This window comes from Cydia pomonella, chromosome 15, assembly GCF_033807575.1.
Source record: "Cydia pomonella isolate Wapato2018A chromosome 15, ilCydPomo1, whole genome shotgun sequence".
In the NCBI taxonomy this organism is placed as follows: domain Eukaryota; kingdom Metazoa; phylum Arthropoda; class Insecta; order Lepidoptera; family Tortricidae; genus Cydia; species Cydia pomonella.
In genome coordinates, this window is record NC_084717.1 from 392,534 (window position 1) to 407,611 (window position 15,078).

Here is a 15,078-nt window from a genome sequence, read left to right on the forward strand (position 1 = left end):
GACGCCTAAGCACGGCAAATACGTAAACTGCCTATTGGGGGTCATACTCGTAAAACTGGTATTTTAGACGTACTTTTGGTACGAGTAACAGAGACGTACTTTTGGTACGCAGTCCCAGCTCTAGTCAGGATTCTAGTTGTCAAATATAAGCGTGTCGAATACGTATTAGTTAACTGTCAAATGAAATTAGATCAACGGTAGACTTTTTTGTCGATGGGTATGGCTGCCATGTTTGGATTTATGACATTTAAAAGGGGATCCTAAGGCAGAGAGTAGTTTTACCTGTACGATTTTGATTCTTCTACTGGACGCAAGATGGAGTTAGCTGCCAAATTCCGATCAGGCTGACGCAACTAGGAAGAAAAAAGTTTTGTATGGAATTTGTTTCGCAAATCATTGCCAACGAAGAAAAAGAAAACGTCAGTGCTATTTATTCTGTCAAGTTTACATCAAGTCTACTGTCAGCCTAATTGCTTTGTTTGTTTTGAAGGCTTCAATATTTTGTTCGGGTATTTCGTGTAATTTCTTTATTGTTTAGTGCAAAAATCGAAAATAGTCAACCGTGATCAGAGTAAAGAGCGAGTTTGTTACAATGCCAGCGAGAAAACGGTTTACTAAGTGTGAAATATGTGGCAAGCGAGCCACTCGAGAAAATCACGAAAAAAGGGATTTTATGGCGAAATTTCCCTTGGATGAAGACTGGTAAGTATTGCTTTAGATACTTTTGACCTTATTTTGGGTCAGCAGGCTATAAACACATCGAAAATTAGATATTTTACATTATTTTTCGTTGTGAACTAGGGATGTACTATAACTATCGATAACTGTAGTTTTATTTGTATATCAGTGTAAATAATTAAATTAAATATGTGAAATTTCCTTAGAACTAGCATGCAATATGACCATAATTAATTCGTCGAAGCTTAATAATGCATAAATTATCTATCACTTATGCATTAATGGTCATTAGTTAACATATTTTTTTTATCTAGTGATTATTTAATATATTAACCTAAAATGTAAGAAAATTAATCTCTGTTTTTATGATAAATAAAGAAATATTATAGGACATTATTACACAAACTGACTTAGTACTAAAGTTTGAATGGCATGTGTTGTGGGTACTTAGACAACGATATATATATATATATATATACCCACAACACATGCCATTCATACTTTAGTACTAAGTCAGTTTGTGCAATAATGTATATATATATATATGTACATAGACCTAATTTATAAGTATTTATAAATACATAGAAAATACCCATGTCTCAGGAACAAATATTCATGCTCATCACACTAATAAATGCCCGTTCCAGGATTTGAACCTGGGACCATCGGCTTCATAGGCAGGGTCGCTGCCAACAAGGCCAGACCCGTTCTCATGATTAACAGACATATAAATACATAAAAAGTTAAAGCATTGATAAAGGGTTGTTGATAACTGGATGCCGAAAAACATGATTTATAGATGCATATTAGCGCGAAATAATCAGTTGATCATCTCATTAGCAAACACATGGAATATAAACTGTAGATAAAGTCATGTTTTTCCAAGGCTGTATGTTTTCAGATGCAGGCAGTGGGCCAAATTTGTTGGAAACGAAGACCTGATACATCTTCCCATAGAAAAGCTACATTTATTCAAACATGTATGTGCACATCATTATGAAAATCAAGCATTTAATAAAATAAAAAAACACGACTTAAAAACTGTATTAAAATAATTCGGGTCCACATTAAGCCCGACCAGATAGTAGTCCAATTAAGAACTATCCACTTTATAACATGCAACTTAAATGTGGACTCGATGCTAACCTGATTTCGAGTACAAAATTTGTAGACAGGAGCCTATGTTTCAACCCTCCCCATTTTATCGATATCGATAAGAATCGTAAGCGTGTAGCGTACTACACTATTTAAATCGCTTATGTTGCTACTATGGTTCTTTGACAGTTCTTTGTCGTACATTTTGGTAATGATTTGCGAAACAAACTGATTCCACTCGCTAGTATGGAAACGTAGTGATTATATGCTCTTTGACAATGACATGCAGTTGCGTCGATGTAGATCTATCATAAAAACATACATGTGACGCATGTGACAATTGTCCAGGATGAAAGAAATATCTTGACAATTAACATAAAGCAATACAATACCACAAAATGTCAACAAGAAAACAGATTTATTATAAAAATACAAATTATATACAAAGCTTCATTTTAAAACCAATGGTCGTGGGTTCTAACCCCGGCTCTTAACAATGTGCATCTTGTATAATGTACCGATTGCTTTTCAGTAAAGTAAAATATATTATCATGAGGAAGATGGAGTAGCCCCAATAAGGTATATTTTCCCCTCTGGGTTAGAAGGTCAGATAGTAATGAGACAGGGAGATATAGTGAAGAATGCGGATAAACAAGCATTTATTGTGTTGTTAGGCTAGTTCTTTTTTTCAAAATTTAAAAACGAACGCAACAGCATGCTCAAATCCCCCTGTGAGTCAGAATCTGTTAAATTCAGGCTTAAGACGAAACAGGAGCTGAGCCCGTACACAAATTTGAGATTTTTAGGTAAAAGGTAAAAAATATCGCCGTCGCGCTGACGAGTGTGGCCCCCGTACCTAGCTAGAGACTATCCCTTGTGTGTGTACCAACAAACCAAATTTTAGACAAATATGATACGTCTTCTTCTTCTTTGTCGTTGTACTCTTTGCAGAGCGTCGTGGTCAACTGCTGATATCAGGCGCAGATGTTGCTTGCCGTACGATTTCTCGCCATTTTTTGCGGTTGGGGGCCATTCTGGCAAATGCGTTCAGGGGACCCTTCATGGCAGATTTGATTTGGTCAGTCCATCGCATAGGTGGCCTTTTGCGCGGTCTTTTTCCGTTTGCTCTACCCTGCACCACTAGACGCTCTATGGAGTCGTTGTTCCTCCCCGAGACGTGACCGAAAAAACTGAGTATGCGGGTCTTTACGAGAGTCGAAAGGCGCTGCTTGATACGGAGTTCTTTAAGGATGGAGACATTAGTCCGAAACTCGGTCCAGGATATCCCCAGCATTTTCCTCCAGCACCATATTTCTAGGGCGTCTATCGTCTTCTCCTCTGTCTTTCGGATAGTCCAGGTCTCCGCAGCGTATAAGAATATAGGAAAAACGAGGGCCCGTACAAGCCGAACCTTCGTGGTGTTTGTGACGTTTCGGTGATACGTAGCCTATACGTAAAAACTAGCCAAGACAAATCCTTTATAATTTCAGGATTTTCTACACAGCACAGAACATGGCACCCATATAGATCTCAATTCCGTTGTCGGCGAGTCAACAACAACACATATTCTTAATATTGAACTTAATTGGCTCTCATTTCACATTTATGTTTTAAATTAATTATAGGCATAGACATACCATATCCTATTGTAAGTACAAAGTTTCAGAGCAATCTAGCAAGTCATTTTAAAATGAGAGCGTAACTACATTTGTATGGAGAACCGAATTTGCTGCGGACGCACAATGTAGCATAATCGGATTAGGACCAACCTCGAAATCTCTGTAACAGTCTTGAAATTTATTATGTATATAAATTAAAGGCCCCGTTTTCATGCCCAAACCATTTAACATTTGGGGACCTCGAGGAATCCGAACCATCTTGGAAAATGTGTACCATCAACACAACAGTCAACATTAAAACTTATTAAATTCTACACAAAAAAGTCCTCGATATCTTTGCAGAACAATACATCTTGTTATAGAGAATACTTGCTGAATCTAAGTTTAACGCTTATACACTTCCAGAGGACATTCTCTTAAAAAAGGAAACTCGGAGGAATATGAATTCTATTTTTAACTATACATCTGTACGTGGTCTACCCCAATATTAACATTTTACTCTACTGTGACTAAACCAGAAAGAAGGGTGGTAAGGGTTATGATGATTCAGTACACCCAGTAGCTAGGTATTAGGATACTAGACGGATTTTTTTAAATGACGTATCGTTAGATTCCTCTTGCCATTCACAACCTACTTTTACTTGTTCTATTAAAGAAAAATCAATACAGCCACCTTGAGAGGACTCCGAATATTAAATCATATTTTTTCTTCTAGCGCCTAAACTATTGAGCGGAGTACAGTAAAACAGACATCAGTAGATCCACAGTTAGTATACAAGTGCTATGCAATACAAAGTTACTAAAATTAACGGAAGAAAAAGGTTTAGGGCTAAATAATACGTCATTTAAAAAATCCGTCCTGTATCCTAAGCTACAGGGTGTCCTGAATCCTCAGTACTTATACCCATAACCCTACTTTCTGGTTAAGTTGCAGTCAAGTAAAATATTGATATTGGGGTAGATTATGTACAAATGTATAGTTAAAAGTGGAATTTTTATTCTTCCAAGTTTCCTATTAAGAGAATATCCCATGAAAGGGTATAAGGGCTAAATCTGGGTTTAGCAAGTATTTTTTAAAGCAAGATCATTTTTTTTCGCAAAGATGTCTGAATCTATTTTATGTAGAATTTTATAAGCTTGAATGTTGCCTTACACGATTATTGAATAAAGAACGTAGATTTAGAGTAAAACGCGAATTTCTCCTGGATGGTCCACATTTTCCAAGATGGCTGCGGTTCCTCGAGGTCCCCAAATGTCAAATGGTGTGGGCATGAAAAAGGGGCCTTTAACGTATATACATACCAAATTTCATGACTGTTCAGACATTTCGAGTTTGGTCCTAATCTACGTACCACTATGTACGTAAACTGTAACTGTACTGCGGACTCAACCTTCACGTTATAATTTTTTAAGTATTAACGTTGACATAGTAACGAAAATAATATACACGTCAATTGAAGTAAACAATATTATTATATGCAAGAAAATTTTGCAAAATAGGTACATTAATGATTAATATGTAAAACACCATTAATTATTGAATTAAAATTATGATTTTGTGTTAAAAAATATGAGACCAATGATACAGCCCGATTACACGGGCTACATATTAAAAATGATTATCATGGAAACAGTAAATATACACAGGTGAACAAAGTTATAGTAAAATAGGTGCATAATTTCAGAGCTTGCCTGGCCCACCTGTACCACCTACCATGACCACGGCCGTCTCCTACTATTATTTTTTTCTAATACCTATGGCCTTACTAGCGAACAGTATTCCATATTCTTGATCCAGAATTTAAACCCTTAACTACATATTTGTGGCACTTGGGGTTGAATTTGAAACTCTAGGGCACTAGCGTGGCTCTATGAGAGCGCCTTATATAGGCTTCTGGTGACCAGAGGATCAGCATTGTTAACCACCGCGGAAATGCACCCAGCCTTCTGAGCACCTTACCGAGCGACCAGAATATAGGGCAAATATTTTATGTATACGTTTTTGACTTAAGTGTTTTTATCATGTTTTATATTTAAACTTACAGATGTCGAACTACCAGCAAAGTTTTTGAAGAGGTGTAGTTTTTATATTTCCTGGTACCAAACTGATACAGGAAATTGGAACATCAGTAAATAATCTACACCGAAGACAATGAAATATAGTCACATAATACTTTAATGTTTTATTTTATTAAAGAAATCGGTAAAAAAATGTGTTAACTGAAAAAGATAAATTTTATTTTATTTGTAGTTGAATAACAAAATATGTATTTCATCTCCTTTTAACATAGGAATTCTCTTTGTGTAGGTACATATAAATAATAGGTACTTAAGTCTTGGTAAGTAATATAGACAGTACAGTAGGTCTTATCTTAATAATTTGAGATCTCATACATGCGTTCCGATATATCTGATGGCGACTGTACATACAAATGGGGTCGCGTATACGAGTACAAAGAACATTAAAATAGTTGTTGATAGACCAAGTGAGCGAGCTACTATGGTACCTATCTTTATATCAATTTTATGCATTATGTAATAGCGCAATACAGAATTTTTTTTGAACAATGTAGTATTATTTTTATAGTAATAAAGGTTAGTCATGAACCATCTCGTAATTTAAAAAAAAAAAACGGATTTTATCTCTAAATCATATGCCTTATATTTACAGATGTGTTAGGTTACAACTTGGTTCGTGAACGTGGTTTAGAAGCAACTTGAGACTGGGTGCGGAGTAAATTGCATCAATTTTTTTTACAATTTTGAGCATTTATAGGAGAATATGTGGAGCGAGCATTATTCGACGTGTATGTGTGGGTTCAACAAAAAGATCGCATGTCAATAGTTCTTTATTGTCGTTAAAATTCAATTAATAATCGCCTTTATCGACCATCAACTGAGTGGTCACTTTTTAATTGATTGACGTTGTCAGGTACAGTTTCACTACTCGCCGCCGCATTGTTCATAGCGCATTACTTATCCTATCGAATACAAGATGTCGCTGATTCCAGTAAACTTATGTTTAAAAAAAAAAAAGACGCTTTACTCTATGCCATATATTGTAGGAAAGGAAGGGTATTCCCTGTCGTACGTCAAAGAATCCAAGATGGTGCCCAAGCCCATGGACAAAAAAGTCTAGCAATAAAATCAACACTTGTCAAAATTTGACATTAGCAATCCACAGTCTGGTGACAATCAAATCAAACCGAACCACTTCGAGTTCAGAGCCATTTCAAACTATATAGTAGTAATAAACAAAGTTGATTTTTGTTTGATTATTTTTTCTATGAATGAGTTTTGATTGTTCCAAATGATAATATCCACAGTTGATAGAATCAACACTTGATACAATCAACATGCGATAGAATCAAGTGTTGATTTGATGTGGATGCGAAATTTGACAGTTGTGCATCTCGAATAAGGCCCCTGTCGTTCTAATACCCATTTAATATTTAAACGTTTCTGTTAGTGTGGCTGTGCATATACATTAATAATTTGCGGAAAAACAAAGGAGGAATGGGGAAAGTAATGAGTAATTTCAGATACATGTTGCTAGTGGTTCTAATTCCGAGTTCTAGATAGAGATATATTATATACTACGTCGGTGGCAAACAAGCATACGGCCCGCCTGATGGTAAGCAGCCTCCGTAGCCTATGTACGCCTGCAACTTCAGAGGAGTTACATGCGCGTTGCCGACCCTAAACCCTCCCCCCCCCTCGTTGAGCTCTGGCAACCTTACTCACCGGCAGGAACACAACACTATGAGTATATTGTTGTTTAAAGAGATTATTGCCTTATGCTTTTGTTTATAGGTAAACTAAAATATTATACAATTGTTTAGGCTTCCACTATCATTTTACTGCTAAACCTAGTATAACTACCCACCATTGTTGGGTAAACGGTTGGCCTCCTCTTTTTTGTTGCGGACGGCTAAAGAATGGAATGCGCTCCCGCCATCTGTATTCCCTGATAAATATGACCTCGGTCTCTTTAAAGCAAGAGTGAATAGGCTACTACTGAACCGGTGATCTCCATCTTAGTCATTCTATTCTATTCTATTCTATTCTATTCTGTCTTCACTGTCCATCAGGTGTGACTAGAGCCAATCGCCGGTCAGTTTTTAATAATTAAAAAAAAAAAAAGCTGCAACGCCGACAGCCCGACATTCTCAATGACTCTTAGAATCCAAATCTACGCACTGAGTCAGATAGTGGCAAATTCGTAATTATCTACTAGGAAACAATTGGTACGAGGAACTTAAGACCGCCAGCCAAGGCCGACGCATCTTCTCGGTTGAGTGGCCAACTGTGTCCGCGGCAGGTCCGGATTTACATTGTCACTTGATGAACTGATTGGGATTGTAATATGGTGTTGCTTTCTGTACGGATCAAACGAAGCCCAATGATAGAGGACCTTAACATTACTGCTGTGATCCCCATGTAAGTTCAGAGACTTTAGAACTCTCCTGCAAAATAGCAAAATAATATTTCTTAGTCAATACCCAACCCAACCCAGCTCCTAATGGTCCAATGGGACTAATGAGACTGAAGTTTCAAGACTTAACTTTAAATTTATTTTATTTATTTGGGAAACATACAGCACATAATAATACAATAAGGTACAAGATAAAGTTAGAACATAAGCCAAAACAGTTTACACTTATAGCTAATACAAAATTCCTTTGCTCCGAAAAAAAGTACAATAATTGGGTATTTTTAAATTAAAGTTGAATTTAACAGTAACATTCAGTAAATAAGATAATACACGAGCACGATTACCAATTATAACAAGCATACTTTCGAATTTTGAAAATAACAAGCACAATTTTTAATTTAGACTTTGAAATTTCAAATAATAGGTACAATTAAAATAACAATACAAGACAAGCTTACAATTTTATTACGAGCTTCGAGCGAGAAGTAGATAACGGAATTACCATTTTTTTGTTTTGTTTTTTATTTTATTTTGTTTGATGACAGAAACAAATTTATTACACTTATGCTGCAACAAATCAATGTGTGAATATTTCGTGTTGTAAATATTGCATGCTCTTGCTAAAAATTTGTTGTTTACATATTTTTTGCGAGTAAATGGAACGGATAGCAAAGCAGTGGACCGCGTATGATACGTAGGACATCTAAATAACACCTTGCTGAGAAGATCTTCCGAATCAATTAAATTATTTAATAATTTGTACAAGATAATTACATCTCAGGCTCAGACTCAAAATTCTCAGGCTTAAAAGATTTGAATTTATACTTCATACGATTAAGAATTTTTTTTTGAATACTTTCTAATGAATTCATGTGTACCAAAATTTATACCAGTACCAGACTTAGTGTAAGGCCTGAGTGGACGCTCGAGTTGGGCATGCAGCGGGGCGGGGCGTATGGCGTGCATGTTAAACAAATGCAAACATATAGGAGAGGCCTTAGTGCACACTTGTCAAATTACTTGTGAGCCCGACGCCACGCTGCACGCCCCGCCGAACGCTCCGCTTCGAGAGTCCGCCCAGGCCTTACACCTTTAGACTTGCTTAGAATGCTTAGTAATAGGTTTTTCTAATGTAAGACGCCACTCTAGTTCTTGGAGTAGTCAACTTGTTAAAGCCAACTAGTCTAAAAGGAAACAATTTTAAATTACGAGTATATTGCCTACGGAGTCAGGTTGAGATCATATTCAGTCCAACTGACACAAAATTCACTACTATATAACACGTTCCCTGAATCGTCTGCCGCCCACTTCAATTACTAATACTGCGATAATTATGAGTTAGCACTTTTTCTTCGAAATGTTTATTGAATGATGGCTTTTATACCTCGAAGTGATTTTTTGCCAAAATGGTCAAGATTCAAAACAGTTCGAATTAGCAACCAAACAAATAACAGTTGTCTGGGCGATTTTTTGCTTTAGTAGTATTTACCACAGTTTATCACAATAATATAATATTGTAGTACCTGCGGTACCTTGTATTACAATCTTAATAAAGCTGAATACATCACCAAAAGAAAGTGAAACACGACCACAGCAATCAATAATTGTTGAGCCGTGCTGGCGTTGTCAACTACTACGGAAGCAATGAACTTACCTACCCTTGATTTGTAACGGTATTTTTAAGTATGATGCAAGTGACAGAAATCAATTAGTTGCAACGGAAACAACTGTTAACCCTTCAAAGCCATAAACAAAAACAAGGGCGCAAACGAGCCACTTTAAACTTTACTTGTAAGTGTGACATTTAGGTACCTTGACAGTTTTCGCCATAACACTTGTATGATAGTTCTTGGCACTGTGGGCATTACTACTCACGATGACTTTCAGGGGGTGATAGCAAGGTGGTAGACGTACGTGCTATAACATCGCGAATTTAAGGCTCGGTGTTGATGACATACGTATGAGCTATAAATCTAAAAGAAACAAAATAATTCATAAACTCTAACGTGTAATGCAACAAGCGATCCGTCCAGTCCGCGGCCTGACAGACGGGGAACGATCAAAATTGAAATATGTTGAATCGTCGACTAATTTGCTCGGCAAAGTAGGTACGCGTAAGTACTTAGAATGACACATAGGCGAGTATCTAAGGATTGTTGTCGAGCTGTTAGCCCACGAACTTTGGTACTCAATCAATTCTGATCAATTTGTTGTGGTCAGTATCATGGTTGAATTATCTAACTCATGATACTGGTTCTAATGAAACTATTTCTTTTCAGGGGCAAAGACTGCCGCAGCAACCTGTACCTCCTGCCGACCGGCGAGATCGTGTACTTCGTCGCAGCAGTGGTCGTTCTCTTCAACGTGGAGGAGCAATGCCAGCGACACTACACCGGCCACACTGACGACGTCAAATGCCTCGCTATACACCCTAATAAACTTATTGTGGCTAGTGGGCAGTGCGCGGGGCATGACCGAGTCGATGCCCGGGTAAGTTTAACTAGTTTTTTCAAATGTCAAACTACTTTGAAAGGACCATTATTTCACATTAAGTATTTCTTTGAAGCGAAGTAATGTAAAATCGGAATAAAAGTTCTAAGAAATAAGCTTTTTTGTCTGCTGTCTGGAGATTTTATTTAATAGAGCAATAGATCATCTAATTAATACTCGTATTTGGCAGATGGTTTCGAATATTTTGATTAATTAATTTTCTTACTTTAATAATATTTTTTAATTTATGACCATAACCATCTGTTAAGCGCAAAGTAAAGAAAAAATGTAAATTACTAATATCAATTATATCCTTTAGCCGCACGTCCGCGTCTGGAACTCCGTCTCCCTGGCGACCCTGGCCGTGATCGGAGCGGGACAGATGGAGCGCAGCGTAGCGGCGCTCTCGTTCTCGCGCGCCGACGGTGGCGCCCTCCTCGCCGCCGTGGACGAGGGCGCCGACCACACCATCTCGGTGTGGGAGTGGCAGCGGGACAAGGGCCACTGCCTCGCCGAGACCAAGGTAAAGGAATATAGAAATAGAAGGCCCGGGCATGGCTTGAAAACCCAAACTTCGTCTTGAAGACGCTGTGATACGAGGCGCAGTGTAGAAGAGCTTAGGGCGAGGCATCGAGGCTTTCAAATGTGCCTTTCACTTTAAATGTTTACTTCCAAAAGTTCCAAGCCTTTATATAGTGCTCCTTGGTCAAAAAATAACACTCATAAGGCCATGCTTAAACTCATCATAAACTGAGCTTCGAGGGCTAAGTGTAGGTAGTTCTAAATTATAATTCCAGTACTTGCATTTGCTTATATGTTTTAATCGTTCCTATTTCTTCCCCAGTGTTCAGTCGACACCGTGGTGGCAGCGGAGTTCCACCCGCTCGACCGCAACCAGATCGTCACGTGCGGCAAGAACCACATCGCCTTCTGGACGCTCGACCACACCAACATGCTCTACAAGCGCATGGGCGTGTTCGAGTCCCGCGACAAGCCCAAGTACGTCACGTGTCTCGGATTCAATCACAACGGTAAGTTCTCTATTTACTGTTGTTTCTGTGCGCTTTCTTTACTTACTCCTCTGGCGAAGCGACCCAATGTGTCTTGGCCTTCAACACGACCGCTCGCCACTGATCCTGGTCCTGTGCAGTTTCTCGCCAGTCTTCGACCTGGGGCTCGTCAGACCCGTGTCCACCACGTCCGCCACCGATACCGAGGTCGACCGGCCGGGCGGCGTGCTGTCGGACCCTCACACGCTCTTTTCACCACTTGATCGCCTCCCATACGCTCTAGATGACCGAGCCACCGAAGCCTTTGCGCCTTTGTGACACCCATGATATTTGGCTCAGCAACTATCTGTTCGACTTTGACGTTTTTGCGGATTCTCCAGCTGCCATCGGGTCGCTGCGTTGGGCCGAGGATTTCGCGAAGAATCTTGCTATCGGCCACCAGAACCAGAAGCTTACTTTCTTCCTTCAAAGTTAGTGTCCAGGCTTCACATCCGTATGTTAATATGGGTCATATTCGTTTATTTCTGTGCGTTTTAGATTCTGCGAACCTGGTATAGCGAATCCGAAATTTTGAAAAAATCCTAAATTTTAATTGGCATAAATATCCTACATTATTAGCGAACTTGCTGACAAAATTTATTTATTATTTATTTAACCTTTATTGCGCAAAAGAAAACCTTTGGCGGACTTAATGCCATGAGGTATTCTCTACCATTCAACCTTTAGGCAAAGCAGGGAGATTGTGGGTGGTGCTACTTTAACAACAACAACCAAATATAATATAATAACATTCCATACATACATATAAATATACGTACTTATAATATTTACATAAATATAGACATAGCATAAGAAAAAAAAAAATCGGTTGAGTAATTCGACCTGTAAGGAAGAGACCCGGACAAGAATGTTTGCCCAAGCTTGTAACGGGGGATTCCTATTATTTTGTTATCATTAAACTAGATGCGTTTGAAACTAGATGTTTCCACGGTGACTATTGTTACCTGACTGCCGGTCTGGTCTGGCACAAGTAAATATTGATGCTAAGCACCGTTGTTCCTGCTCGACCCAGAAATGAACAGGAGATTGTCAGTGTCAGGTGCCAATTGTCACCGGGGGCCTGTGCCCCTGATGTAACATTATTTCAACATACTTGCTCAAAATGGCGTTTTTGTTCCGCCGATTTTTGGCTCATAACCCTATATATTAAACACTCGTGTTTTTTCATTATATTATCCGAGTCATTTAAGAAGATAACTGATTGTTAATAACATGTATGTAAACGGAGCCTTCTTAAATTGGTCGAGTAGATTTTATAACATGGAGTGGCGGGGCGGCGGCGGGGCGAGGGGCGGCAGGCAGTAGGACAGATGCAAGACTTTTACTGATCTAACAGTTAATATGAAATTTTCTTTTTTCCTCGCAAGTGTGTTGAAACGCGTCGTATGAAACGCGTGTGCTATGGTTATTACACACATCGGTCTCGGCACACACATCGCCTCGTGTGTAATGACCGCCTTAGTACACTTGTTTTCCCGCCCCAGGCGACGTGCTGTCGGGCGACTCGAGCGGCAACATCGCGGTGTGGGGGCGCGGCACCAACACCGTGGTGAAGCTGGTGCGCGGCGCGCACGCCGGCGCCGTGTTCTCGCTGCTGGCGCTCAAGGACGGCGCCGTGCTCAGCGGCGGCGGCAAGGACGGCCGCGTCGTCGCCTTCGACGCCGACCTCGACGCCACGGGCCACGAGAACATCGTGAGTTGAGAGAAAAATTAATGAAAAAATAAATCACAAGACAAATAATCCGGTTTTTAAGCTCAAAGTACAGTTCCAACCGGAAAAAAAGCATGATTGGTGTAGCTTATGTTGGTAAAAAAAAAATAGAAGTGGAAACAATTTGTCAAGTGGGCTTTCTCCAGCCCCCTTATCCCTTCCACATTTGTGTCCGATGTGTAGTCGTCCAAGTGATGTTTTTAATTTTTTATCCTCAGATCGAAGGTCACTACGGCGGCGTGCGCGTATTGGCGGAGGGCCGCGGAAGCCAGCTGTTCGTGGGCACCACCAAGAACTGCATCCTGCACGGAGACCTGCAGCTGGGCTTCTCGCCCGCCGTGCTGGGTAAGTGTTCATAAAGATTCAGTTTCGCTGGTCGATAGCCCGCATGCGGGGTACGGAAGATTTCCATAAAACATGCCATTTAAGTATGACTTTCAATGTTCGTTATACCGCCTTACCAACTGCAGAGAGTCGCCTGCATACTGTATATCGATCGATTTATCGACTTATAAATTGAACTAGTCGTCGTATGGCTCGCGTAATATACATATAATTGTGGTATGGTCCAGGGCACGTGGACGAGCTGTGGGGGCTGGCGGCGCACCCGGCGCTGCCGCAGTTCGTGACGGCGGGCTGGGACCGGCTGCTGCAGCTGTGGGACGCCATGAGCCACTCCACCGTGTGGAGCAAGGACATCGAGGTACCCGGCGCACTCTCGTCTGTTCAACGGTCGCCCTTATTACAAAAGGCACAATGGCTACTGTAGTTAACATTTATTTATTTTCAAGAAAGACAAAATAAAGCTAGTTATTTATTGAAAGTAATATATAGTTCTAAATCCAGTACAAATGTCATTTCTAAACTAAACAATTACAAATGGAGATATTACACTTAAAACAATACATCAAGAAAGTAGTTTGTGAGTTTCTTACCGGTCGCATACTGGGATTACATCCTACTTTAGGAAGGATTTAAATCTTCTCGGTTCAGAGGTGTGGGGTAAGAGCCGGCGTAACTTTATTTGATGTCCATAAGCGCATTGTACTTTAATACGCATACTTGACCGGCCAAGTGCGAGTTTGACTCGCATTCCAATGACTCTCTACATCATTTTCAATAGTGTCTTTGCAAAATTGAAACCTCGACTTCAAAAAAAAATCAGGCGTCGCCCGGCTATGTTAGGTACCAACTACGAGCCGAGAGTATGGGATCACTAGCAGAGCGCCCTGTAATTTGCCTCGTTAATATTGGATGCCCAGGACTTTACGTCGGCCTTCGCCCGCCTCTCAGTATGAGGCCACCGAGGGCGCCCGGCGTTGGCCTGCGCGGCGCGCCTCGTACGTCAGGCTTAGCAGTCCGAGGCTCAAGGGTGCTTCAAGCACCGAAGCGCGGGCACCACGTCGAATATAAATAAATAAATATTATAAGACATTATTACACAAATTGACTAAGTCCCACAGTAAGCTCAATAAGGCTTGTGTTGAGGGTACTTAAACAACGATATATATAATATATAAATATTTATAAATACTCAAATACATAGAAAACACCCATGACTTTCGCTTTGAACGTTACCACTGGTCGCGTCCACACTTGTTAGTCTATCTAAGCACACCACACTCACAGTGTCACTACGCGTGTTTGATTCGGATATCAATGGTTTTTTTACACAAACAAATAACAGGATTTCACACATTCGACAATATCGGGAGCTCAATAAAAACAATATAAAAGGTAATCACGGTTTATATCCCGGTCGATTTAAGTCTAATGAAAATTATTATATATATTTATTTTTTATTTATTTTTATTTGGAGATCCAACATTAATTATTAATACAAACATAATATGGAACCCGATTTCGGCAGCGTGTATGTATGATGCGTTTAGTCTATACGTAACTTTTACCTTTTAACGCTCTGACGTTGCGCCACTTGTGTCTTCTCCTTTCCTGTCGTATCCTCGTGACTGTGCGAC

General features: G+C 39.6%; 2 protein-coding genes across 2 annotated transcripts in view; both read left to right on the forward strand.

Annotated features, from left to right (window-relative positions):
* LOC133525510 (echinoderm microtubule-associated protein-like 2) overlaps positions 1-15,078 on the forward strand; it is an 89,357-nt gene that overhangs the window by 63,245 nt on the left and 11,034 nt on the right. The window contains exons 10-15 of the mRNA XM_061861774.1: positions 10,107-10,317; positions 10,637-10,840; positions 11,162-11,348; positions 12,872-13,080; positions 13,317-13,443; positions 13,671-13,801. Of these exons, the coding sequence (XP_061717758.1) occupies positions 10,107-10,317; positions 10,637-10,840; positions 11,162-11,348; positions 12,872-13,080; positions 13,317-13,443; positions 13,671-13,801 (1,069 nt within the window). The remainder of the gene's footprint in view (positions 1-10,106; positions 10,318-10,636; positions 10,841-11,161; positions 11,349-12,871; positions 13,081-13,316; positions 13,444-13,670; positions 13,802-15,078) is intronic.
* Positions 1-15,078, forward strand: part of LOC133525501 (uncharacterized) — a 173,550-nt gene that overhangs the window by 28,748 nt on the left and 129,724 nt on the right. The gene's annotated exons all lie outside the window — the stretch shown is intronic.